General features: G+C 30.1%; 2 protein-coding genes and 1 long non-coding RNA gene across 12 annotated transcripts; 1 reads left to right on the forward strand and 2 right to left on the reverse strand.

Moving 5' to 3' along the window:
• Positions 1-3,826: 3,826 nt before the first annotated feature.
• On the forward strand, positions 3,827-8,372 carry LOC101260497 (lipid phosphate phosphatase 2). Of its 10 annotated transcripts, none has more exons than XM_019212425.3 (10): positions 3,827-3,933; positions 4,344-4,362; positions 4,631-4,711; positions 5,395-5,661; positions 5,752-5,839; positions 5,943-6,052; positions 6,162-6,252; positions 6,390-6,578; positions 6,690-6,749; positions 7,339-8,372. In XM_019212425.3, exons 4-10 carry the CDS (start codon positions 5,404-5,406, stop codon positions 7,551-7,553), a joined length of 1,011 nt encoding a protein of 336 aa, XP_019067970.1. In that variant the 5' UTR covers positions 3,827-3,933; positions 4,344-4,362; positions 4,631-4,711; positions 5,395-5,403; the 3' UTR covers positions 7,554-8,372. The 10 variants fall into 10 exon arrangements, with proteins under 10 accessions (XP_019067970.1, XP_019067968.1, XP_025885331.1 ...); XM_019212423.3 differs by having other exon boundaries at positions 5,398-5,661; XM_026029546.2 differs by lacking the exon at positions 3,827-3,933 and adding an exon at positions 3,940-4,202 and having other exon boundaries at positions 4,336-4,362.
• On the reverse strand, positions 7,922-8,350 carry LOC101260784 (uncharacterized). The gene has a single exon (XM_004232282.5). It carries the CDS (start codon positions 8,348-8,350, stop codon positions 7,922-7,924), a length of 429 nt encoding a protein of 142 aa, XP_004232330.1.
• A 2,797-nt stretch (positions 8,373-11,169) lies between the features above and the next one.
• On the reverse strand, positions 11,170-17,212 carry LOC138341863 (uncharacterized). Its single transcript, XR_011214924.1, has 2 exons — positions 15,137-17,212; positions 11,170-14,919 (listed from the first exon to the last, which is right to left on the reverse strand). It is a non-coding gene; the product is annotated as an uncharacterized lncRNA (long non-coding RNA).
• Positions 17,213-19,095: the final 1,883 nt, after the last annotated feature.

Below are 19,095 nucleotides of genomic sequence, written 5' to 3' on the forward strand. Positions count from 1 at the left end.
CCCACTATTCTCCTTTGAGAGATTTGTTTTTCCTTTATTGTACACACTACTTCATTATAAATCTATTTTGTCACTCTCTTTATTGTACAACCTACTTTACTACTTGTCTAATTCCAATTTCATTAATGTGTCTACTTTCTGTTTGGGAATTTTTACTTTGTTTAAGAAAAAAATTATGTTCTTGTATTTTGTAACTTTTATATTTTTATTATATCTCAATTATGTTCAGAATTACAATATTTAAGTCACAATCAAACTAATAAACATAAATTGTTGGAGTAGCATATCAAATGTGCATTTAAAAGTTAGTTGGTCTCAGTCACATGGGTTGTGGTATAGTGATAGGACTGTTTTATCCTTAATCAGAAATCTCAATTTTAAATTTTAGATATGGAGAAAATTTTGTTGGAAGTATCACCTCCAAAGAAACCCTGTAAAGCACGATTCGAATTTAGTCGAAGCTCACATCGGGTGAAAACAAAAAAGAAAGTTGTTTGGTCTCGATCTTGGACAATGCTCCTTCTCATATATTAGTTTTTGAAGTTAAGTTAGGTGTAAAAAACTATTGTTTGTATAGTATATACGGTACTGGCTCTATGCTTTGGAAAAATAAGACTTTTGCCTTAAATTTCAAATTTTTATTAAGAATAAATTATGTGTTACAAAAAAATTGATTATTTATGATAAAAAGTACAATTTTTTAAAATATGTATTATTTTACCCACTTAAACATGTTTTGTATTTTGTTAAAAATAATAATTAATAGTGAAAAGTGTTGAACAAAGTGAGTTAATTTTTTTTTAAATTTTTTTTAAAATTTTAGTTTAAAGTAATCACAAGCATGTTAAAATGAGGACCTATATCAAATCATCAACTTCTTGCGTCAAACTCTAGGATTCTAACTCTGATCTTTACTTAAAATTTGTCAACTTATTATTTATAGAATTATATTAACGTTTCATATAATAATTGTCTCACTGAAAAGATATTTTCATTGTTGAGTTGATAAAATTTAAACTGAAACTAATATCTGAAAAAATAATATTAAAATACTAATAATGTTTATCTTATTTTTGAATAAATACGTTGATGAAATTAATTTATATTTTAAACCTCGAATTAAATTTTCATTTTAGGCCCCAATCACATCGAGCCACCCGAATATATAAATATACCACACGTAAATATGAATATACCAAAAAAATCAACTTGAATTAACAAATGTGCTGATGATATACAATTAACAAGAATTAATGTCTTTGAATTAGGTAGCTAGGATAACAATAAATGATGCAAATAGCATAATATAATACATGAAGTTCAATTCGTAGTAAAGATATTGATTGCAAACTTATCCTTCCACGTCCAAATTTGAACTTGTCAATTCATTTAAATACAACACTTATAAATAGAGTATATATAAATGTCAAGAGGGATTTATATATAGATATATAGGCAGGTCAATTTTACAAATTGCTCATTGTAAACTTTAGTAATTAATTGTTAAAAGAAAGTGGACGGACGAGAAAAATATCCTTTTTCTTAACATGACGAGATAATATTATGTATATGATACGCATTGATACAAAAGGGTCAACCACATTACTTTCACTATTATAGACTGAGTTAAATATCAAATTTATACATCATATAATAGTATAACTTTTACTGATATATCTAATAAAAGATACTCCAACCTTGTCTGCTTCTAATACTTTTAAAACAAACACCGGAGGAACCCTCTTATTCTTTGTTTGGTTACTAATTTTTTTTAAATATGGTCAATCACATTACTTGTTGCATTATATATAGACCAAGTTAAGTAGGAGATTTATACATCCTGTAACAGTATAACTATAGCTAATATATCTAACAAAAGAAGTTTCAACTCTATCTGCTTCTAATACTTGTAAAATAAACGCTGAAGGAACCTTTGTTTGGTTACTAATATTTTCTATAAAAATAAAATAAAAGATATTTTCATAAGCAAATCAAAACAATTTAAGAATAAAATTAATTAGATAATCAATTCAAATATTACTAATTATAACATAGAGCCAAACCATCCATATTCAATGACTTAAGAATTAATATTTTTCTTTTACAATAAAATATAAAATCTAATAGGCTAACCCACCTTATTTAATGCACATGGTCGTTAATTGTCGACTTTAGCTAGCGGAGTATCGAAGCAAATAGTTCTAGCTTGTTGTTTCTTTTACTTATTAATTTATGCTAGTTGTGAATTTTAATATAAGACTTTGCAAATTTAAAATTTAAGCAAAAATAATATAAAATAAAAATATATCACATAAATATATATAACAGAAAGAATATCTAATTATTCAGAGAAATATTGCATCTTTGACCACCTCATCGATTGATGTGTCAATTCTAATAAGTAGTAATAAAATAATATTACAGGGATCCAATGTGTCCTATTATAGTAATAGGGTTATGAGTTAGCGCCCAGATTCGGATTCGACCTGTACGAAAACTTTTCTTTTTTTTATAAAATAAATGAAATAGTGTGTACTTTTAAAACAAAAATAAATCTTATTGTACAATATGAACTCAGCATTCATGTTAATTTTATATGATCCTTAAATTTGGTTTTAAAAAAATTCATATTTATATGTTACTGATTATTTGTTTCTATATAAATAGAAAGAATTTATAATTCAATTCTCATTTATCATTTATATTTGTTAAATTCATTATTTATTTTTTTATCAAATTTATTACTACTACATACCAAATCTACATTTAACAATTTACTTTGGGTCGAATTAAGATTTGATTGGTAATATTGTATTTTTTCTGAATAGCTTTATAATAGTGTATCGTGTTATTTTATTAGCTTTTGCTTATTTGGTAAAATTGTAAAAAGAATTAAAACACTTTTAATAGTTTTACAAATTATGTTTTTTTTAAAAAAAAAAATTTAAACTGTATATCCCAATAAAACTTTAAATTTATTTCATAATTTCAAATAATAATCTCATATCACATGATCAAATTATCCAAAATATTTAAATTTAAATTCAAATATTGTGTTTTTTTTATAACACAAAAGATTTGAGAAAATTACTTTTCTAATGATAAATTTTAGCTACACCAATCAAATAAGACCTAAACATTTTATATATACTATTTTGTTACATATAGATTATATATATGCATAATTCGTTATACATATACAATTAAAGTGAGTTGTATAAATAATTGTATAAAATAAATAAATTATATATAATTTAAATTTATATAAAACGAGAAAGAAAGAAAGGCAAAAGAGATTTTGACATGGAAATATTTGTATTGTATAATTATAAGTGTATAGAATGATTATATACAATTTGAATTTGTATAAAATGAGAAAGTGAGAAAGACAAAAGAGGTTTGGGTAGAGAGTAAACAATTGAATCGAATTATATAAAACGAGAAAGAGAGAAATTATATACAATTTTAAATTTGTATAAAATGAGAAAGAGAGAAAGATAAAAGAAATTGGGCAGGAGAGTATTTTCATTGTGTAATTATAAGTGTATAGGACGAAGATATATATATTTACAAGTATATATACAATTTTCTCTTGCTTTATACAAACAGAAACACGATTTATACAATTCGTTTCTGTTTGTATAAGCAATAAAGAGGAGGATGACGAGTAGATCTGAAAGAAGAGAAAGAGGACAAAAAAAAATTAAAATAGCATATATTTTAATTTATTAATTTGCTGTTATATACGATTTTTTATTTTACATTCATTTGCATGGCATAAGTTTGACAGCAGGGCAGGAATACTGGAGTAACGAACAAACGTGGCGTTCATGATTGTTGACAACGCAAATAAAATAAAACACCTCACCAAAAAAATTCTCCCAATTACAGTTTCAATGTCTTATCACAAATTTCATACATTGATTCAGCTAGGTAGTTCCATTCTTCTTCCTTGCTACTTCACATCATCACTGCTGTTTTTGTTATTTTTTCTGCTTACAGAATCAGTGTAGCTGTGAATTATAAATGGTGAAACTATAGCTGAAGTGTACTACTTCCTTTGTTTATTAGTTACAATTCATCGTGGATAAGGACTTTATTTAAAAAATATTGTGTGGACATACGTGTTTTTGTGCTTGCTTTTTTATATGTGGAATCTGGATCTTGCTGTCACTGTCGTCAATACTGTTCTTATTTATTAAGTATTACTTTTAATTAATTGTTTTGATTCATTATTAATAATCAGGGTTTCTTTCCATTTTCTAATTTTGATTCATTTATTGCTTTGAATCGACAATGCCATGGTGGGATTTGAGATCTGTTTTCGTTTTCAAGAATTTCAGATGCTTTTCGCAGTCTCAGGTGCGTAAGGATTATCTGCTATGTTTTGATAACGGCGACTGTAATTTATGCCCATGTTTGATCTAACGCTTTATCTATTCCCAAGATTGGTGACTTTACTCAAATGTTATGGCTAATTCTCCTGTACTGGAAAGTGTCAAGTTCTTAGATTTAGTTGCACTGTAGTAGTTGCAAAATGCTAAAAGGAATACTTATGATGTTAATGATATTTAGCTTTTTGCTATTGAGGCAATGATAAGTTTGATTTTTTTTTTCGGCTTTCAATCAGAACGGATTAAGTCAAAGGTTGGAAACTTCTGCTGGATTTTCTCAACTGTTCCGGCCGTTGATAGCCCACAAGAAACACCAGGTATATATTTCTCACATTTGATGTAGTTAAAGGAATTGGGATGAAAGTGAGTAGCTAGAATGGGTTTTTATTCCATCCATAGCATATTATATACAAGACTTGAGATGAAAGAAGGGGATGGATAAGTTTGGAAATGATTTTGGGTGAGATAATTGCGAACTCAATAGATTGGAACGTCCTGTGAACTATCTTGAGTCACGCACATCTAGTGTGAACAAATAAAATGAACTTTGGCTAATTTCAAACTGCCATTTGCACCTAGACAAAACTATTTTTAGATGGATCATGAGCCATGTATTCAATTTATGGGAATATGCTTGAGTTCTTTTGTAGGCATGTCATGCTTGCTTTACCATTCTGACCAACGTCTACCCCTGAATACTGATACAGTCTACCTTAGGATGTTGTTTTGTTTATTTCTATAAACAAAATTATAGTCTCGACTATATAAAGCACACTTCTGTAGATGTGGCAATCTGTTTTTTTACCTTGTAGGATGAAATAAAAATCCACCTGCACATATAACAGATGTCTAATGCAAATGACCTTGTTATAGCTCTGAAAAATTTAGAGAAGGAGATTATCTTGTGTTTATATATGCAGCTTATTACAAATTTAGAACAAATAAGTCTTTGCAATCATATTAAAAGAATACTCAATTTCTTACTTCTACATGTTCTTAGCAGGGTAGAATGAGGGATGCCCAGCCTGGATCACATACTGTGAGCGTGAGGTCTCATGGTGTGACGGTTGCATCATATACAGTGAGGTCCCATGGTATAACAGTGGCAAGGACTCATTTAAATGACTGGATGATCCTAATACTACTTTTGGGGATAGTTGTCCTTCTGAATGTTATCCATCCGTTTTACCGGTTTGTTGGGAAAGACATGATGGAAGACCTCAAGTATCCTTTAAAAAGTAATACTGTACCTTTTTGGGCTGTGCCAGTGAGTTGATCCTCATTTTTCATTCAGTAGCTACAAAATTACTTTATAGAGGCGATTAGTACCTCATATTCAGATTTCTAAATTTATCAGGTGTATGCTGTTCTGCTGCCTATGGTTGTATTTCTGCTCATTTATTTTCGGCGAAGAGATGTCTATGATCTTCATCATGCCATACTGGGTAAACTATTCTTTGGATTTGGCTAGTTTTAGTGGAAGTTGTTTATAATGTCCTCACCATAAAAGCTTTCTGGTTGTCGTCCTCTAATATGTTGTATTGGCAGGCCTTTTGTTCTCTGTTGTGGTAACAGCTGTTATCACAGGTGCTATAAAAGATGCAGTTGGAAGGCCTAGGCCAGACTTCTTCTGGCGCTGTTTTCCAGATGGAAAGGAAGTATGTTTGCCATGATGGTTATACTTTATGTTTCTAGTTGTAGTCTAAGGCTTCTCAGTTTTGGGGAGTAGTATTTTAACAGCGCCTTTAAATATTGATTGATCAACAGGTTTACGATAAATGGGGAGATGTTGTATGCCATGGTGACAAAAATGTTGTCAGGGAAGGGCATAAAAGTTTTCCAAGTGGTCATACCTCCTGTAAGTAGAATGCATGTTCATTAACGTTGCCTTGTAGAGCAAAAGAACGCGTGGAGACAGACTTGAAATTTACAGCATACGTATTTTGATTCTTTCTCGTCTTCTCAACCTTTTGAGGATTTCGGATCAACTTGCAGTGTCCTTTGCTGGTCTTGGCTTTCTATCGCTTTATTTATCTGGCAAGATACAAGTCTTTGACTGTAGAGGACATGTTGCTAAACTGTGTCTCGTATTACTTCCACTTCTTCTTGCATCTCTGGTTGCCATTTCTCGGGTGGATGACTATTGGCATCATTGGCAGGATGTGTTTGCTGGAGGTCTGATTGGTGCGTTTTATTTGTTGTTTGTACCTTTAACAAAGAATCAACTGGGTAAACAAACATATAATAAGACTTGTGTAAGACACCAACGAAATCTGAGGATATTTTCCTTTTCAGGTCTAGTAGTTGCAACATTATGCTATTTGCAGTTCTTCCCACCTCCATATAATGATCAAGGTCTGTCCTCATTCCTCTAATTGTCTCAGTTATGTGAAAATTCTTGTGATAGACTATTAGAAGCTTTCTTTTTCATGTTAAACCTATGCTGCTTCTCAGAGTTAACAGTTGAATGAGCGTGTTTGCTTAATGTATTGCCGTGTGAATTTTATTCCTTAGTTGATCCTGAGGAAGGATTGATGAGCAAAGGTGTTCCACTTTTACGTTTGTGCAATTTTAATTGTGAAATGATGTGTAAATATACATATCTATCATTTAGTTCATTATATGTAATATAAAAGGTTCTTTCTATCATTCAATAGCTCTCTGCAACTTGAGGGATTATGCCCTATGGAAAATGTAATGATAATTGCCTCTTGGTGAAATCCAAAAGAACTAATAATCTGTGACTAAAGGAAAAGAGTCACTTTTGGTCGAGCTGCATTATAACAGGCGGTTGTTCTCCCTACAAATGAATGGGATCTAGAAAAGGTTCTGATTTATGTTCCTGTGAGAATAATAGAATATGGCCGTGGAGATGTTTTCACTTTGTCATCTTCCCTCCGTTTTCTAGTCATATATTTACTGTGTGTTTGTTTTGTACTACTAGGCTGGGCGACCTATGCTTACTTCCGTATGCTGGAGGAGTCCCAGGGAGCTGTAGAAACATCTAATGGTGAAAATGCCAACGCAAATAATACATGCAACGCAGAGGTTCAAATAGGAAGTCAACCTAACCATAGAAACAACAACACATTTACGGGCATTTCCTTGTCCGGAGATTCTGGTCCAACCGCGGAAGATCTGGAATCTGGGAGGAGGTAGTTTTAACTTGAGGCAACTGATATTTGGAATGGCTCATACATATATTGACCCAGAGTTACATGAAATGACCTTTTTTGAAGAATAGATACATGGGATATATAGACTAGATTTCATTCTTGCCACACTGATCACAGGGCAAATGCTTTACATATGCATGTAAAAATTGTAAATTTTTTTCTTATTGTACAAGTTGCTCAAACTTTTGTAGCGTTTTAGGTGAGAGATGTATGATAGTGTTACATGTAACATCAAGTTTAGAGAACATTTTCGTGAAGCACAAATAACAATATTCTCTTTTACCACAACAAAATTGCAAAGAAGCAGCTTATGGAAATAGAAAAAATTGGAAATGATAGCCAAAAAAGAGTTCAGATTTGAATTACAAAGGGCTTTCTGGAACTCCTTTTGGATTCAAAAAATCTAGACTTAAATTCTTCCCAAGAAAAGCCAACACCAATTCCTTGGCCATACCCGAAGCCGATACCAAGACCACAACCCATACCCACTCCGAAAACGAGTTTGAGATGGTTCCAATCGGAACCACCTAACCCTAGACCACCAATTGCTCCTAGACCCACACCGACGCCACAGCCAATTCCGAAACCGCCGCCTGGCCCTGATGTTGCTTCTTCTAGTTTCCGGCTGTTCTCTTGGATGAAATCTGTTACAGATTGTAGCTTGTCGTCACGTTTCCCCCTTTTTCCGTTGAGATTAATGCCCTTCAACTTCCAAAGAGAATTCTTGTTGTCAGCTTTCCGATAGGCAAAACCATTGAGGCGAAGGGTTTTGTCCTGCATTCTTCTTACTTGAGAGAAAACTGGGTTCGTTGACCTCAGCTATGTCCCTTTTCTCAAAGCGGGCCAATGTGAAACTGACCAAAGATGGGGGACGGAAATGGAGATAAAAGGGAAATAATCAACACTTTCCTTTTTCTTTTCTTTTTTCATCCGGTATTGTTTTTTTTAGAGTTAAATTTTATAAGCTTTTACTAACATCTTAAAGATGTATTTTTTTTATTATATTAATATGTAAAAAATTATAATTTATGGTATTTTTCATATAGTTTTAAAATATTTAATCTTTTTGTTTAAAATGTCAAATTAATATATTTTAATTTAACTATAAAAATTAATCAAACTTGACTTTCGAAAAAGACAACATGACAAACAATATCGAACAAAGAAAGTAGGTAGATAGATACAATAATTGATTCTCTCTCGTTTCATTTTTATTTTTACTTATCCACTAATCAAGAAAATTTTTATTCATAGGATTAATTAATTATTTTTTTATAATTTTATACTAAACATCATTTAATAGTTAAAACTCCCTTAAATATGGCAAAATAAACTACTCATACGCTTGGTTACGTTTTGAAACAATTATTATTCAACAGATCACAAATATTTTCAAAAGTTTGACAATGCAAAGTCAGTAGGAATTTCAATCAATACATAACTATACACATTATTTATTTCTAACCAATATCATAGATTGAATAAATAATACATTATAAATTATGATATTTAATAACTGTCACGAGTAAAAATGGAGTTATTCTTTAAGTCAAATAATTCTAATATATAATTAATTTTAAAACATATTAATACCAATATAATATAACTAATAATGTATTACACTTCATTTAGTAGTAATATTTTTAAGTCTAGCTCATCGGTGACCCCTTAAATTTGACACTAATTTTTAATTAGACACTTTAACTAAGCTTTGTTCTTTTTAAACACCTCATGTCGTGTCTTGTTGTGTCATTTTAACACTTTTTACTGACATGACATAGTGAATATTAACACATTCACTACCAGCGAATGAAAGACTCATTTAATCATTTTTTTCATTTTCTTCCTCATTTTTTAGCCATCATCTCTCAAAACTTAACTCCCTCCATGGAGAAATAGTTTTGATGATGCTATGAAAAAAAACGAACTCTAATCCGAAAGAGTTTTCACAAAAAATGAATTTCAACCAGTGCCAGCTCTATGCATTGCAAAATAAGGCCTTTGCCTTAGGCCCCAAATTCCGGGGGCCCCCAAATTTTTTTTTAAGAATAAATTATGAGTTAAACTTTTATACAAAAATTGATTATTTATGATAAAAAGTATAATTTCTTAAAATATATATTATTTTACCCACTTTAACATCTTTTGTACTTTTTAAAAATAAAAATTAATAGTGAAAAGTGTTGAACAAAATGAGTTACAAAATTTGTTTTTTTTTTTAAATTTTAGTTTCAAGCATTACTGAAAACATATTAAAATGAGATATATCAAGTCATCAACTTCTTGCGTCAAATTTTATGGTTCTAACTCTTATCTTTATTTAATATTTGTCAACTTATTACTTATAAAATTATATTAACAATTCATATAATAATTGTCTCACTGAAAGGATGTTTTTCACTGCTGAGTTGATAAAATCTTACCTAAAATTAATAACTTAAAAAACAATATTAAAATACTAATAATTTTTATCTAAATAGTGTAAGAAAAATAAATTTTCAATAAATACGTATATAAAGTTTGTTTATATTTTAGGCCCTGATTTAAAATTTCGCTTTAGGCCCCCAATCACGTTAAGCTGCCCCTAATTTTAAATCAGGGAATGGGTTGGGTTTAGGATGGACAAAGGTGTAGAAGACATTGGGTGGGTGGTTGGGGTAGGGGTTGGAGTGGGTGAGCTGAGTGCCCTTGGTAGATTTATTTTTTTATTTTGTTGTTTTTTTGTGTAATAAATATCATGTGTCATCAAATTATTGACTACTTCTTCATTCTACTAAAATATTATTATTTAATTTTTTTAATATGCATGTCACATGTTTTTATTTAATTTATCACTTCGACACGTCATTAGCGAGTGTGTTACACACATCTTATATATTTAGCTGATTGTTGAAAAAATGCTAAAATGACAATGCAGAACGACATGAGGTGTCTAAAATGAACAAAACTTAATTAAAGTGTCTAAATGAAAATTGATGCCAAATTTAGGGGGTCAGCGATGTGTTAGATCATATTCTTAGATTACACAAGTGGTAGATACTTTGCAAAATGGGCATAGGCTTGTGAGATACCTTTTTAGACTAAGCTAGCAGAAGTGTCATGCCTTTCTAATTTCATATTGACTGCTAAACTTCTAGATGGATTATTTATTAATAAATACTACTAATAATATTCTCTGTTACATAGGAGGGCTTGATCTTCTTCTCTTGTACTACTATTTCTACAAGTATTTTTCTTTGAACTATATTTTCTATCAGGCACACAGTTTGTTTTCTTCACTTGCATTACTTAGATTTCATAATTTATTTATTTTTATAGAAGAAAAAAAACTAGATACCAATTAGAAAACTTTACTTTTTGTGTTATAAAACCATCAAGAAGTATATCTTCTCATGAAACCTCATTTGAAATTTTCAATGATTTGGATGAATAGTCCACCATTGAATTCCCACAATACCTCCCACAGGCTTTATTGACCTGCTGACTTAAAGCAATTAGAAAATCAATTTCACACGTAATGTAATTTAAAATTCCATTTCAAAATTCCTCTCTTAAATTGTTTTTTTTATATATAAATAGAAGTAGCATTTCTTTCCCTTAATCAACTCACAACTCTCTCATAAACAAAACCACAAATTCATATAGAAAGAATATAATATGGATTTAGTTCAACATATATTCAATGGAGGCTCACTAAAGAGATCACAAAGAAAGTATGGTAATGGCAGGAAGAACATAAAGGTTATTAAGTTAGGTGGGAAGAGCCAAAAAAGATCAATTCTATGGAGGATTAAAACAATTCCAAAATTGAAATTGAAGTTTTTTTCACCATTAGAATTATGGAACAAATTCAAGAATGCTTATATGAATATGATGTTTCACTTGGCTGGTAATGTGAACAATGAAAATTACATGTTTGGCAGAAAGAGAATTCCAAAGGCAAGGGAAATTGAATTAGCTTATACAAATACTGAGTTTGAAAACAGACTTATATATGAAATTTACAAGTCCATGGTGCCTTCCATGGAATTGTATCCAAATCTATAGAGATAAATTCTTTCAATGATCAAAAAGCTCTACTTTATAGATTTTTAGAGGTTTTATTATGTATGCTTTCATTTTCTCTTTTATTATGTAACAAACTCCTTGCAGTAATTGATTGCGTCAAGGGTCACTCAACTTGTGTTTAATTGACCATTAAACTCAATTTTTGTCCTTCAAAGATTTATTAAGAGGGTTTAAAATATAAAAACAGAACACATAAAAAAGTTTCAAGATTATATTATATAAAATATAATTAAATAAAAAACTATGTATAAACAAAACAGCGTAAAAATAATTATCCTTGTAGTCGATTTTAATTCTACAACTTTGTTTCAATTTCTCCCCAAAATTGCAATAACACTGGGTAATTAGTAGATTAGTTTTTCACTCAATACTAAAAATACTATGTATAAACAACTGAAAAAATAATTCGATTTTAATACTAGAATTTTCTTTTAATTTCAATTGAAATTGCAATAATTAATTTCTTTTATCAATAATTAATTTAAGGAGAGGAATTCCTGCTATTAGATTTGTTAGAGTGTTTAAGAACAATGCTAAATAGAATATAGTAGTAATGTTTGCATTAGCAGCGCATGTATAAATTTCGCTTGCATTAGCAGCGCATGTATTAATTTTATGCATTAAAAAAATAGCACGCATTGCATAAAATTAATTTACAAAGATAACCTCCACTATAATGGCAGAAAAGATGTAAAAAAAGTTTTTAAGAGCAATTGCGTCTTTAATCATTTCAATGTCAATGAAATCATTACATTGCTATACACACCTTAATACACAATTAAGTACAATTATATATAGGTTGACAAAGAGTATTAAACAAGACATTTATAATACACAAGATGATTAATGTATCCATTATTTTTCCTAATACACTCGACAAACCGTCCTCTAAGTTGTGTGTTTATCGATATCAAAGAGCAATGTGGTCCAAATCAAATACATCATAAACGGACAAATAATGATTAACCTGGTTCAGACTTTTCCAAATCCCACCTCATTAAAAAGGTAAAATCAAATTGACTAATATGGAAAGAAAATAATTATGAAAAAATATATCAAAGAGAACAATTACAAATCGAAGAGAGTAGCAAACCGAATACAACTAAAAGAAATAACCATGACAATTATCACAATCTTCATTATTGCTTTTTCTTTAAAAGAGAAATTGAAGCTGTTGAAAACTAACTGCTCACCACACCCTATGATATCATATACTCCCTGAGTTTATAAAAGAATATCCCTATTTACTTTTTAATCTGTTTCAAAAAGAATAACCCCTTTTCTTTTTTGCAACACTTTAACTTTTCACGTGACATATTTAAGACCATAAAATTAAAGAATATTAAGGTACATTTAACATAACTTTAATTTAGAACCACAAGATTAAGAAGTTTTCATTCTTTTTTAAACTCTATCCAAGTCAAAACTGAGTCACCCTTTTTGAAAGGGAGGGAGTACAAGATAACCCCTCAACAATCTCCCTAGATAAGTAAAAACACATTCTTGAACATCCTTAACAGAAATCTTGAGTTTTCTTGATATTTGCAATGACAATATATTCTTAAAAACAACAATCTCTTTGATTTTCTGAAAATATGCATGCAAGAACTCCAAGAAAATATACCAATTTCACTTCAAAAAAGCCAACAAGTACTTGATTTTTTTTTACCTTTTTAGAAAGAATGCATGCAAGAACTCCAAGAAAATATGACAAAATCAAGTTCTCACCAAGATAATGAGAAGAGCAGTTGTATTACTTGAGCATATAAAATGGCGGGAAATTGATTTGAGTGGTACTATTACTTGAGCAGAGCATTGGCAGGACAGTTAAGATGCGCCGGCAGCATGATTGCAATATAAACTCCCACCTGAATAGCAGTATATTTATCAAAAGAAATGTGATTGCATTATGAACTCTATAAAAGCACTAATGTATGGAATCTCTACACTTGAGCTACTAAAATAGCTACAAATGGGCAGTATATCAGAAAGTATTCCAGCACATGATCATATACAAATGCGGTTCTCACTCCTTCCATTCAATGTTAGAGAATGCGGAGGATTTCTCCATACATATACAAAACATCCATATTACTTTCAACCCGGAGAGGACAAGCTATGTCAACCAACTTAAACAATAATAAAACAATAAATAAATTCAGTGAAGAAGGTAGATTCATTTAAACAGAGAAGAATATAATGATCATGCATGCAATATAGTGATTGAAATACGGGATATACAGAGAAGGAACAACATTATATCTTGAACATCAACATTCATCACTACAAAACACTAACATTTGTCAATAAAACTAAGACACATAAGACCATTGATGTTTCTTTTTCTAGAAATAAACTAAATCCTTTTAAGCTCTTGATGAAAAGCATAGTAACTTCAAGATTTTGCTAGTTTTTGTATAGCAAAATAGCATCAAAGCTCGCGAACTTCCAAAAATTGTTGAATTTAAACCAAAGACACATATATATCAACTTCAACATCATAAAAGATAACCTTGTTTGTCCGTTTTATCTTTATAAATATATTTTTGTAAAGACTACAATTTTTGGAGAAATGGTAACCTTAAACGAGCTTCAATTTGAATGAATGAAGTTAACTTTTTGGTTTGAACAATTGTAGGAACTTCCAATTATGTCAACAGAATTAGAAAATAGAAAAGTAATGTAAACCAATCACCTTTTCGGATTACGCGAACAATAAAACTTTAAATTAGAAGAGTTCAATTTTTAGAACTGTAAACAAATGTCACCTAAGTAGTTTACCTTAACTTTGCACTGAATGGATTCCACATTAGAAAAATAAGCTGTACATTTGTCCTCATCTTTGAATAAGCTGTTGATGTAAGGGGAAATTGAAATGGAAAACTTATAGAAGAAGTGAATAACAGAAGTTTGTCTAAAGATAACCTATTAAGGAAAAAAACCTATTAAAGCACTATCTTTCAAAAATTTGTTGGCACCCTTTGGTTTCATTTTTTCTGGTTCTTGAATGATGTATAATCAAAAGAAAAATGAGAGGGGTGGAATAAATTAAAGGGAGGCGTTAATTGGAGGAAGGGAGTAACGTTAAAAACAGGGGAGTTAGAAAAGTGGGTTGAACAAATACATTATTCAGAGAACTTGACACATGGGATTTAAGCAAGAATACAAGCAAAATTCCACATTAGAAAAATATGAAAACTAGTTAGTGTCAATGGACTAACCTGTTGAAGAAATTCTACCAGGTCCACATCAGTTAGACTAACACCCAAAACACATGGAACCTGTATTATCAAAAAAACAACCAATTTTCATAAGACATCATTTGGTTAAAGTATTAGTCATGCAGGGAATGTTTATGCGGTGATAATAATGTAAAAACTGTTATGCTGTAAATAATAATGTAGGGAACCTAACACGGTGAATAATAAATGAGTCATGCAGGGAACATTATGCATGGACTAAATACAATAAAGGAAGTTTTTGCTTGTAAATACACACCCGTGCATTGTTGACACGTCTGCTTTCTTATGTGTACCTATGTTTGAAGAAAGAGAGGAGGGGGGCCAGTTTAGGAGTCTAATTTTTTTTTGAGACAGTAACAATTAAAAAATAATACGTAGATTCTCGCATAAGTTATGAGGATATTAATAATGAACAGATAAATACCACCAACTAGACGCTGCATAAGTTAGGTCGAGCATATTTTTTTTATGTGGATAACAGAGTGATACATAGTTATGCAGTTATTACTTTTACTTACACGACCAACAAATATTGTATATGCAGAAGTTTATGCTGAGATTTTTATATTTTCTAATGAGTCCAACCAAATGATCCGTAGTAGAAACAATCTTTTAAAGTAAATGCATTATAACGAGGTTTTTGAGAAACCAAGAATGGACATAATGGACTATACAACGGCCAGAATAGACCGGATCAATTATAGCAAGTGTTGTGCCATCCACAATCAGAATAAACATCTTATCCACCTGTTGGGGAACTTTGGAACCCTCCAGGCAGGTTTTATCAATGGTATCCTGATTCTCAAGACTCTCTGTTAAAGTACTGCTCCGCATCTCATATTGGGAAAGGTAAAAACCCATCATCTTAACAGAAAAACATCTAAGATACAGTTTAAGTACTCAACTGTAAAATCTCTGGATGGAAGTCCCTCCATTTTGTCCCAGAATCTAAGAAACTGTGAGTTTTTATTGGTCTCCAGATTATAGTAAATGTTAACCAAATCTTAAGATTAAATAGTGGTTGTTAAAGAAACAAAATGTAAAAAAGATAACTTATCACATCTCTTATCCATTAATTTGGGCCCGCATACATTCATTATGTAAACATCAAGACCTGCCGTGAGCTTGAATGAACCATCTGTTGAATTCAATTTGTTAAGGGAACTCAGAGGAATGAAAATCCCAGTGGACAATAGCGGCAACGGCGAGAAGGAGAAGCATGTGTGCAAAGTCGTTCATGCTCACTGCACACATATTTACAAAATCAAAGAAACCAGATGGGACATATCCTTAAGTTAGCTAGTATAACAGAGACAGGCCTTTCAATGTCAACAATTTTGAAGGAGACAGTGGGACGCACAAGGGAGATTCTTCGCAGAGACTCTTCCAGAGAATGCAAAACCCTCATTGGGCTTCCGGATAATATATGCAAACCAATGAATACAAACCGCCAGAGCGGCCTATTAGTTGAGTAATGCATGCAATCCTATGGCTACAACGACCATTCCAAGTTATGTACACATAGTTGTTGGGCAAAGAAATTATGTACAGGCATCAATACAATAGAAAAGATGATGTCAGCATCAAGAACATCAGTACACTATCTTTAAAAGTTGTGTGAGTGGGACTTCAAGAACAACTCCACAACATTCAATTCCTACGGCTGTTAAAACCAACTCCTCAACAACCCTTCTGAAATCATACAAGATAAAAAGGCTCAAAAACAAATTCTAGAACATCTTCAACACACAGTACGAAAAACAACAGAATTTTTTGGAGAAAGAAAGTTTTCTTGAATTTCTTTATATTTGCAATGTCAATATATTCTTGAAAATAACAATTTCATTATTTCCTGTAAATATGCCTTAAGAATACAGGTGTAACTTCAAAAAGATGGATAAGTTCTTGATTTTTCTTAAAAGGAATGCAGGCAAGAATTCAAAGAAAATCTGACATTGTCACAAAACAGTTAATGGAGGAAAGACGCAGATACATGGAGAAAATTAACTTAGGGTTTACAGTTTTGCTTCGTCGGCGACATACGCAGCGTAGTCTGGCGCCGGAGTACGCCGCCGGTAGCGTATGAGCATGACTTCCTGACTTACACAATGTCCAGGTAGCGTATTTTATAGATTTCTAACACGCGTTTTAAGAAATAAACGCGTAAAAAACAAAAGCTATTTTTTTCTTTTTTTGGTTTCCAAAAACTAGTTAATACATAATTTAAAAAATAAAAACTAATTTTTTCTTTTTTTTTGTTTCCAAAAACTAGTTAATACATAATTTAAAAACTTCTGTAAATTTTATTCTAAACAGATTTATTTATTTTAATTTTTTTAAAAAGTCTATTCCATTGATAATGTGAAATTCGTTATCATCCCATACACTTATTTAATTTGTGCATTTTTTATAGATCAATTTAAAATATAAAAATTTATGAGTCAAAATTTTTATTCATAAATATAAAATTATGAATTTATATTATTTAATAAATTTCTTAAATATAAAATTTAGCCAATAATATATATATTTCCTTTCTCTACAAAAAAAATTATATTTCAGCGGCCCATTTCAACCTTTCAACCATTTTTAACTTTTATATATATTACTTTACTTTACTAACTATATATAAGAGGCCAGGATAGCAATTATTCTTTTCCGGATATTTACTAAATGTTATGTAAAGGTATTATTGTACTTATTTGCTTCGTTGTTGAGCTTTTTTATTTATTGAACATAAAATAAAGTCCACCCACATTTCCCTTTTTGTTTTACCTTTGCGGGAAAATGTGGGATGATAATCATTGTCATTATTGAAAGGTAAAATATTACACTTCTCATAGTGTGTTTGGTAAGGAGGGAAAATGTTTTTCAATTTTTTTCATATTTAGTTGGGATAAAAGTTTTGAAAAATATTTTTTAAATTAACTTATTTTTTTCAAAATTAGGGAAAATGACTTTTCTTGAAAAATTAAGCAAAAATTAAGGAAAACATTTTCCAAAACTCTCCTCCAATTTCAAATTATATTTTTTTGGAAAAAAAAATCAATTTTAAAAAAATATTTTCAATTTTAAAATTTTATTTTTTCACCAGATTCCTGACCCCCCAAACTGGCTAGCCCCCACCCCCTCTCCAAAAAATTAATTTTACTTTTTAAAAATATTTTCAACTTTAAATTTTTATTTTTAAACTTCTAACCCCCCCTCCCTCTCCTCCAAAAAAAAAATAATTTTGTTTTTTAAAAATACTATCAACTTCAAATTTTTATTTTTTCACTCCTCCCCCTTCCCCCCACCCCCATCCACTACCCCACCCCACCACCACCCCAAAAAAATAATAACTTTGATTTTAAAAAATATTTTCAATTTCATAAATTATTTTTTACTCTAATTAAAATAAAAGATATCTCTCAAAAACATTTTTCATTCATAAATTAAACACTAAAGAATAATTTTCGAAAAATATTTTCTACTCATCAACCAAACACGAGAAAATAAATCCAAAACCTACTTATTTTTCAGAAAAAACATTTTCCTCCATACCAAACACACCCATAGTTATTAGATATCGATATCTTAAAAGATATATTATATGGTCTATTATATTAGACATCCGTTTTAGTATTTTTAAAACTTTTAATAAATAAATTATTTAATAAAAAAAAAGAATGAAGAAAAAATTCTCAAAGTCATTTTATAGTTATGCTATAACAAATGTGCATTTGTGAATAATATATATTTGACTTTTAATTATTTCAAGCAAAAATTATCTATCTTATTTTTCACATTAAAGAATGAGTTATGTTTTGAATAGTTATTATCATATATATTTTTCAGTGATGACTACATTGATAATTAAATTAATGTAATAAAACTCTTCCACTCCTATCAAAAAAATAAAAAATAAAACTCTTTCACTTCTTTATATGTAATTATGTATGTATCTGAAAAAAATAAAACTCTTCCACTCTTTAATTATTTTAAGTAAAAATTATCTGTCTTATTTTTTTTTACGTTAAAGGAGTTGTTTTTGAATAATTATCATCATATATTAATTTTTTTAGTGATTATTAGATTAATGCTATAAAAACTCTTCCACTCTGCTACATGTATTAGGGACTAACATGTATACAAGTCATACAACTATCGCTTTACCTTTCTACAACCTACACTTCATGTACTCTAAAAAAAATTAATACTTTACTACTCTATGAT

The sequence above is a fragment of the Solanum lycopersicum genome, chromosome 2, assembly GCF_036512215.1.
Source record: "Solanum lycopersicum chromosome 2, SLM_r2.1".
NCBI lineage: Eukaryota > Viridiplantae > Streptophyta > Magnoliopsida > Solanales > Solanaceae > Solanum > Solanum lycopersicum.

Bases quoted from the DNA above. Each gene is read 5' to 3' on its own strand.
- LOC101260497 (XM_010318011.4), top strand. From the start codon at position 4,297: ATGCCATGGTGGGATTTGAGATCTGTTTTCGTTTTCAAGAATTTCAGA. The intron at 4,363-4,630 runs GTGCGTAAGGAT...GCTTTCAATCAG, and splicing joins GATGCTTTTCGCAGTCTCAG to AACGGATTAAGTCAAAGGTT. The intron at 6,053-6,161 runs GTATGTTTGCCA...ATTGATCAACAG, and splicing joins GTTTTCCAGATGGAAAGGAA to GTTTACGATAAATGGGGAGA.
- LOC101260784 (XM_004232282.5), bottom strand. From the start codon at position 8,350: ATGCAGGACAAAACCCTTCGCCTCAATGGTTTTGCCTATCGGAAAGCT.